The 9,451-nt window shown below is 34.3% G+C and overlaps 1 protein-coding gene across 1 annotated transcript; it reads right to left on the bottom strand.

Annotated features, from left to right (window-relative positions):
* Window positions 1-1,254: 1,254 nt before the first annotated feature.
* Window positions 1,255-6,742, bottom strand: LOC123869842 (4-coumarate--CoA ligase 1-like). Its single transcript, XM_045912905.1, has 10 exons — window positions 6,587-6,742; window positions 5,474-5,681; window positions 4,977-5,192; window positions 4,220-4,325; window positions 3,543-3,699; window positions 3,157-3,302; window positions 2,836-2,965; window positions 2,523-2,744; window positions 2,017-2,187; window positions 1,255-1,491 (listed from the first exon to the last, which is right to left on the bottom strand). The coding sequence occupies exons 1-10, from the start codon at window positions 6,710-6,712 to the stop codon at window positions 1,348-1,350; spliced, it is 1,626 nt and encodes a 541-aa protein (XP_045768861.1). The 5' UTR covers window positions 6,713-6,742; the 3' UTR covers window positions 1,255-1,347.
* Between the last annotated feature and the right edge of the window lie 2,709 nt (window positions 6,743-9,451).

Raw genomic sequence — 9,451 nt, 5'->3', positions numbered from 1 at the left:
ATGACATAAATATTGATGTAGAGTCAACCCTGAGTTACTTCAATGTTCACACAATGCACGCATTGCACGCTTGTTGGTGTTAATTAAATCTGATTAGGTTGTGTTAGAAAAATTTGTGTCGTTGCTTTCACCAATAATCTAAACTATCTACTTGATCTTCTCGTTGATGACATTTGCATGCTTAGATAGGAGTTCATGCATTAATTTAAGAGAACTTTATTTGTAACTTGTCAATTTGCCTCGGCTTCGCACCATAGCCTTGAATATTAATACATACGTTTGAACTATAACACTGAATGCGAATTTGTTATAGGTACATACAAGCCTCAGTTAACTCCCGTTTTACAACTAGGTTTAACTAGTATAAACAACAATTTTAACCAGTCATATTAAATAAATACATATAAATAGTGAGCAAGCGGGTCACCTGATGTTAAGTGATAACTGCCGCCCATGAATTGATGAAGCAGCACCAGAGCTGCTTTTCAGGAATTTGCCGACTGAGTAATTAACTAACTGACTGTTTCTTTAAATGGGCTAAGTACGCCAGAAAATTCGCTCCGTCGCCTTTTTCGCATTTATAAAATACCTACTAAATAGTCTAATTTAAAACTTTCAAACTGACAGTGAGCCACATAAAATAACAGCAGCATAGCTTGGCCTCCTGCTTCAAGTGCCAAGGATTCTAGCAGAGATTAGCTAAGCAGCTGTAATTCGACTTGTAGCGCCCCACACGAAGTAGGTTAACTTTTAATAAAACGAAAATAAACACTGGTGATAAAATCTAATTATTTTCTTGACGTAGTTATTATACACGAATGTTAATACTCACTAAATGCTAGCCAATGCTTTATCATTCCTAATAATCAAATCAAAGAAAGAAATTGAAAAAAAAGAAATTGAAAATCTCCAACCAACCATCTCGGGTTCTATTCTGTATGAGACAGTTGGAGTTGGAATAATCAATTCGACCCATCGCCGGTCCACTACTGAGCACGGGTCTCCTCTAAGAATGAGTAGAATAAGAAACAATTCATGTTAAAATACTGAACAGATAATAACAATATAAAGAAAGGTTTTTATGCTATATTGTAGATGTTACAACAGAGAAACAAGTCAGCAAATTAATCGTCATTCGTGGTATGTAACCGTTATCTACAATATTAACAATAATAAAAAGATAATTATTATGGATCAGATTTATCCGAAATAAAGAGCAACAAGTGAAAATCGCAATGGAAATTTTATTGTGAAACAATTTTATTTTTAAAGTCGTATTGTATTTAAGTCAGAAAGACGGGGAGATTTATTAATTTATAATTCAATATGCCAAAGTTCCCTCTGAGATCACAATTTGCTGGCAGGTAGCTTTTGTGGTCTTTGCTTTGACAAAAGCTCTCTCAGTTTTCGCCTGAGAATTTTGCCACTGGGAGTTTTTGGTATCTCATCAACAAATATAACGCCACCCCGCAGTCTTTTCCACGGCGCTACCTGAAAATAAATGATAGTGCACTTTACATTTGAGATTTTAAGCAGCTTGGTATTTTCTGCTGACTTAGTCTGGCTTCGCATTAATACTTAGCTTACTTAGTAATAATATTATGTTCTTTGAGAGCAACCTTGATAAAATCTATTTTGGACTTTTTGAGATAGCATTTTCAAATAGACAGAAGTTGGCGCGCTTTTATTATTATACTTTGTTTATCTAGGCGCATCAATTAAGATTTATCTACTGTTAATGATTGAGTTAAAATAAAACGTACCAATACGTTCAAGTTAACATATTTTACAATTGTATCAACATCATTAAGCATCACCAGGAAGTCCTAGAGCCAGTCGAACAATAGACTACTCGAAAAACATGACAGAGCGCCAGTCCGTGTAAAGACCACCAACAACTCCAAGTAACACTGCTGATGCTTGACAGTTACAATGGTATTTAAGTCATCATTATTCTAGTATTAAAATTAACGGTATTCATATTATCGGGTTAAAATAAAAGGATCAATTCATTACCTTTTCAGTAATATAAGAAATAATCTCTTGTTCAGTTACTCGAACGTCCTGCTGTTTTACTATGAATGCCGTAGGCAGTTCTCCTGCCAACAAATCTGGTGCGCCTGTTACCCCAGCATCCTTCACTGCTGGATGTTGCAGGAGAAGTCCTTCAAGTTCTGACGGAGGCACCTGTAGTTATTAAAATCATCAGAGTATGTTCATACGCATCATTTTATTTTAAAGACTCAAAAATTTTCTGGCTTTAAGTTAGCTTTAATAAATCGATTTTTTGCCCAAAAATTATTTCCATCAAGGAAATTCTCTTCATATTCAAAAGGCAGAAATAAATCAAGATTTTGAATTTAAGTCACATTTTTGGAAGATGGAACCTCTCTTGAATGGACCACATTATCGCGAGCAGTATTCAGTGTAAATAGAACCTAGAATTTCAAACAGTTTGCGGTATTTTTAATATAGTACATTTTCTCATTAAGATCAAAAAATGGATAAACCATCATACTTACTTGCCATGCTTTATATTTAATGATTTCTTTTATTCTATCAACAATGTAAAAGAAGCCATCCTTGTCATAATAGGCGATATCGCCCGTTTTGTAGAACCCTTCTTCATCAAAGTCCTCTTTTTTATCCTTTCCTATGTAACCGTCAAAAACAACTGGACCGCTTATTCGGACTTCTCCTGGTTTACCGACTCCTACCACTTTGTTGGTTTCTGGATCGACAACCTAAAATTAATATCGTCAAGAATTTCCTGCTTTCCATTTTGTTTCAGTATGTGTAAATTTTGTTCAATTGTGGTTACACGAACTTAGGTACCTTAATAATATTTCCTGGAACGACTGGGCCAACACTTCCCTCCTTGGCGCTGATTTCCATCTCTCTACACACTGCTCCTGTGGCTTCTGTTATTCCATAGGCTTGTAATAGGTGTTTTATATGAGGAAATCTGTAATTTATAATAACTATTTTATAACGGAAATATACTTTATTACTAAGAAAAATACATCGCTTTCAGAGCCTTTGCTACGGTATTTTAATGAAGTCGCATTTAGGTACTTATGTCGTCTGAAAGTACTAATAATAATTTGACACCTAGTTTTATGCATACCTATCAATATTATGATCAATTATTCGTACCTGGTCCTAACCTGATGAATGGTTTTTGGATTTGTTGGTGCGCCACCAACAAAAAGGACCTCGACGGAACTTATGTCGTACTCATTAACGATGGTCGATTTACACAACATCACAACCAGTGGAGGTGCCATAATTAATAACCCGATCTAAAATGAAATCACCACACTAGATATATACACTGAGTAAGCGAATCACCCCACAGGACCCATATTGAAGGAATGTCGTGGTTATCATTTACCACGAGATCAAGGGCGTCGGACTACTGTCTTCCCTTATACTGCGGTATGTCTGTGGTTTATGGAAACTATCGAATTCATAGATAAAACAATAATCATAGTATCACAAGTACTGGATAATTAAATAAAAATAAATTAAGAAATAGGTACCTTATATTTCTCTATTGTTTTAATATACAACCTTTCATTGTATTTTGGCAGAAAAACTAATTTTGTTCCATTATAGATATCTTGTATAGTACAGATCTGTCCCATTGTACTTGACCATGGCGCAACGGAGAGTGGAGTCAGATCTCGGGTAACAGACCTGACAGAATAAAAAGGTGAAGATCTATAAGTAACTCGAGAGATCCATAAGGACCAAGGCATATTGCGGCAGAGCCGATGAAAGCGAAGTTTCTTTTTTAATATTTACTAAATAGGTAAACTGAACTTTAACTCTACCATGTTATATAACTACTTATGTACAACGTCTACAACTAGGGCATTATAAGACGTGCTTTTTTTATAGACAATCCTAGTACTACAGAAACAGTTCTAATTTGTATTTAGTTCAGCATATCTATTTTTTGCACTTTGTCTAAAATAAGTTAGTGGTCGATACATTTTCTTTCAACGACACCCTTCTAATCTCGGTAATTTGTTGCATCGATTCTGCGGTGGTACGCTTTGAAGACTATAAGATGAGTGAAACTTTGCTTTCATTCTATTTATTAAATTTTTGAAAACTAAGTTGATTATGAACCTATTTTTTTATATTTACTACTTAACGCTTGATTATGAACCTATTTTTTTATATTAACTACTTTAAGCTTTAGGCAACTTACGATGGTTGTTGGCATGCTGCAATCAAACAAAGGTTGGTCAATTTAGCTCCTTTAGCCATTCCGGTAGTTCCCGATGTATAAAGAATCATACATGTTCCATTCTTTCCTGAAAGTGATTGATACATTTAAAAAAAGAGTAATATTACTTCTACATCAATAAGTAGGTATAATGTTAATAAACAATGTAAATAATAAGGGCTCGTAAAGATACAACGCTAGAGGGCAGCGACGACGCGAGATGTCCCAACGCGGTTTAAAGGTCCAAACGCACTTGCGCTGCTCTGCATGCCGCGTTGCTCAAGTGCGCTTTGCCTCATACAAACTCATATAAACTATATTCGCCGCGCCGCGTCGCGTAGCGCATTTCAAGTGCGTTGGGACCTTAAGAAGAATACGTTGCCAACAAAAACAATTTGTTTTCCGCATCATTCTACACAATCAGTGCGACACATCACTCTCATGGATTTACAACGCTTTGTCAATAAAAAAGCCGCGAGATTGCGCTGTACCTACTGTTTTTTTATTCGTGGACATTGTATTTTTTTTTTGTATCCCTTGACAAGTTAACCCTTGGCTGCGATTTCACGGTGATGTCATGATAAGTTAAGATCGAAGCAGGCTAATTTGGAAAAAGTATGGCTTCGCTTCCATCGCGCTGTATAAAGTTTGCACAACCCTTGTAATCCAATAATTATTTTTTAAATATTATATTTTCTTAAATTGATCTAAGTAGATAAACGTTAGGTATGTACGTTACCTTTAAAATCGACCGGTTTATATGAATCAATATCCACATATCGTTCAGACAGATCTCGGTAGTGAAGGCAATTCGTGGATTTCGGATCATCATCATATAGAATAAACTTTTTAACACCGTTGAAACTTTTTAAGGTATCATATTGGTTTTTGAAAACTTCACCAGACACAAATATGTATTTCGGTTCGGAAATATTAACAGCATGAATCAATTCATCTGCAAGTAGTACAAGATCATTTTACAATTTTACAATTTTAAATAGTGGTGGTGAGAGGAATGAAAGAAATGAAGGAATGTGTTCTTCTGTAATTCTGAAATTAGGCATAGTATCTTTTCTTTTAACATGTTCTAATATTAAAGTTATTTTTAGGATAAAAATGCGGTGGGATCCTAGATCGTTCTGCATACGACTAGAGAGAACGGGATTCAATGAATATAATATATTTATCAGAATATACTGGTTATTTCAAGATATATACTAAATAGTAAATACTTACTTTTGGTATAAGCGTTGTTAAAGAAGGTGCTGATTCCACCGCAACAGTAAACTGCTGTTGAGGTAATAAAATATTCGAGTCTGTTTTCACTCGCTATGGCCACTACGTCACCAACTTTGACACCAATGGCAGTTAGAGCGGAAGCAATATTAACAGTTTTTTGGACTATTTCTTGATATGTTATCTGTTCATCAGTTGCTCCATTTATCTGGAAAAAAATTCATCGTATCATCATTACCATCAACGGATAGACCATCCAAAAAGTTGACAGTTCAAGTCCCATCTATAGGCGTTGCATCTACAGGACAGTTCCGGGCATCATCTAATTCTTTTAATAGATGTATTCAGATTCATGTATGCCCGCTTCAATCTTAGAATGCATCATCACTTACAACCAAGTGAGATTGCAGTTAAGGGCTAACTTGTATCTGAACAAAAAAAATTGTGTAAAAAATTAGGGTGTTTTGAGATAATATATAAAGAATATCGTAGTAAAGTAAAATTAGTAAGATCAAACTCTATAGCTTGGAAGAAACAAGCATTGTTTTGTTTGATACCCTCGCAGTGAAACAACTTTAGGAACTTTTTGCTCGTCCTGGCTTAATTTATAGCAATCTTGACTGTCTTGCTTGTGTTCTTTTTTGCACATTCATTTTGTACTGTCAGTCTTACACAGCTTTATGTTAATGCAGTCTTGATAATGCTCGGAAATCTTTGTTCGTAATATACCTATTTTGTAAGCTGCTCTAGATTTTGTAGATGGATTAACTGTCTAACGATTTAATGTAAAAAGTATTACACTAAATCAAATATTTTAGTACCTACTTTGAGAATCTATTAATAGAAGATTTCCCTTTCATTTCAAATGGCGTAAAAAATGTTACTAAAGACTTATGCATTTAGGGTCGGGCTAAATATTATCGACGCAAGTATATAAACGGTGGTAAATTAAAAACCTTATATCACTGTCTGCTCTGTCTTACTAAGAAATCAATTTTAGATAAGTATTATCAAGCATAATGTTGTAGTTTGCTTGGATTTGCAATTTCAGATGTTATTTTGTTAATAATGTTAAAGCTCTTAAAATATCAACGAATTTAATTAAAAACTCACCAGGGCGACCCTGTCCTTATGTTCCAAAATTTTTTCCAAAACAAACGCTCCGAAATTTAAATGCGGTGGCACGAAAAAGTTTTGATCTCCATATATGACGCCGTTTTTAATTTGTTCTGCAAACATAGCTGTCGCTAAAACGAGTACTTATATCACGATGTGTATAAGGTAACTGATACCATAATATATTTAAATTTTCGGTGTATATCTTGAAGATAACGAATAGGTAAGCAAATCTAATTCAGTATAGGTACACAATGTCTTCTATATTTTTGGGTTATTGATTTTTATTATTATTTAATAATTTCTAACTGATAGGTACTAATTACAGTTTTTTTCTGATTTTCTTGCTGAAATAATGATAACTGTCTTTTAACATTTTTCGTATAAAATTCGTTGAAATTTTTCTTATCAATAATGTCACCTTGTATAAAAATTATCATGTTAAGGTAGTTAGGTACTTGTCTACTGTAAGATTACCTTATCGTACAGATTTTATCTAATTTCACATAATATTAGAACCCCGGTAGAGGCATGAACCTTTACATCAATGTCAGGAATTTATTATCTTAGTCACAAAGGCGCAAAACTATTTCTGTAAAGGCGCTTCAACGAAATCGTGACTCGGCCTGACACCTTCAAATAAATTAGTCTTTTGCCATTGTAAATACAATATAATTAATTACTAAGTATTCAGGCAATGTGAATAGTAACGAAATTGTAGAAATTGTTTCTTTGGAGTTACGTTTAATAAGCATCGTAAGATCAAATGTTCAGTTATATAAAATTCTCTGGTAAAGTTTTCGGTGTTATTATTTGAACAGTATTTAGTAGGGGATCAAAAGATAGTATTATGTATATTATTTATCAGGATAGATATAATGACGAACCATAAAAAATATCAAAATGTTTATCTATTATATAGGAGGATAATATCTCATGGGTAACAAATGATGATGATAATAATAATTAATAATCAAAAAAGTATCTCGTAAATGTTTAATAATAATTTTAAGTGATGCCGATAAGATCAATTTGATTATCTAATAATAATGATTACTATATTTTATCATTTACGAAGGTGAACATACGGATAAAATTTTAAAATCAATCATTTACACTAAAGCGAAGTGTCCAATATTTACCCAAGTATTTGTCGAAGACTTTGGCAAGTCATTTGCAATGTACCTTTTCACGCTGCAAGTTTTTGTATAGCTACTAAAATTTGAAGAAATTGACTTATCTCAAGTGTTTACTCAGTGCTAGCGACTTGCCAGAACTGAGCTTCTGCTTGTTACCAAGCGAAGTGTCCACATCCTACGCTTAAAAGAAAACTAAGATGAGCAAATTTCCAAAAATTAGTAGGTAATCAAATCGGGTAAAATTTGTCGGATATGATTTTAGAATTAAAATACATCCTGTAATTTATAAGATATTAATTTACGAGTAGGTACCTAGAAAAATTAATGCCGCTTCTTGTAAAATGATAATATTAAACAAAGGCTTGCACAGAGTTAAAAATTAGTACAAGTTACAACGATTTATGATCGCCATGGGAATTCATGGCGAGTGTAAGGTACCTAATTATTGTATTTAAACTTTACAGATTTAAAAGGAAGTTTCATTAGTCTGCCTGTCACTGTAGGGATACGTAAATTATAGTGTAAATGTGAGGTTCACTTTGTAGTACTGTCGGCGCATTTAGAACTTTTTGCAAGCAGCACCGCACGACACGATTTGCGCTTTGGGGCTACAATACGCAGCGTATATCGTATAGGTAATATCTGACGTTTGTACATTTTTCTGACTGATCTTATTTCTGACTATGACTGATCATTGCAATAAATATCATCGTAATAAGACCTAGCATTATGGACGACATATCCAAGAAATCAGTCCAAAGCTCGCTCGTGCGTCATGATATTGTGTGTTGTCGGTCAAATATCGGTTGCATGAGTAAATCGGCTCGAAGACGCGACCGCATTTTGTCGTGTCGTGCGATGATCGAAGGCTTTTAGACGAAGGCTCGGTTTGTGTTTGAATCGTCAGTAGGTAAACGTAATTTGTTAGTACGCCTGCGTACGAGAGACTGGATCGCCCACGCATGCTCCCGCACCAAACTTAGGGTTATTCTACTACGGTCGTTTAAATTCCTAAAGCTATTTTCACGAATAAAATTGATGACGGCGATAATAGATTGTGTTCGTGAACGGCAATATTTTAGTTTTTTATACTTAACTAGCTGATGCCTGCGACTTCGTCCGCGTGGTAAATCCACGGTTTTTCGAAATCCCGTGGGAACTCTTTGATTTTTCAGAATAAAAGTAACTTATGTACCAGGATATTATCTATCTCCATTTCAAATTTCAGTCAAATCCGTTCAGTAGTTTTTGCGTGAAAGAGTAACAAACATACACTCACACACACACACATACACACAAACTTTCGTCTTTATAATATTAGTGCGATAATATGAATTGTGAAAAGTGAACAGCGTAAATTTAGTCACCAAAAGTAGGCACCTTCAATCAATTAGGTTGTTTCTAGATAACCGAAATCGAACGAAGGAATTTTATGTGGGCCGTTAAAGGCCCCTTTTAATAACGCTGTTAACGCAGTATAAAGTGTTTAAATGTTTAGTACGATCCTACAAAATATTGGTATGTCATGAAAGTTTTGTAGCATTTGCTAATTTTAGGTGCTCTGATGTTGTAGGTCTATAATTACCTACTAGGAGGAAAAGTAAAAACATTTTTTAAAACAAATCCGTTTTATGACAAATCCGGGTTTTGGGATAATTTATAGGATTGACCCGCCTCTTGATTCTTCTCATAGCGACGTGACTCAGCCCATAATAATATTGTG

The sequence above is a fragment of the Maniola jurtina genome, chromosome 2 (genome assembly GCF_905333055.1).
Source record: "Maniola jurtina chromosome 2, ilManJurt1.1, whole genome shotgun sequence".
NCBI lineage: Eukaryota > Metazoa > Arthropoda > Insecta > Lepidoptera > Nymphalidae > Maniola > Maniola jurtina.
Note: the sequence above shows the minus strand (reverse complement) of the source record. Positions and strands in the feature narration are given on the sequence as shown.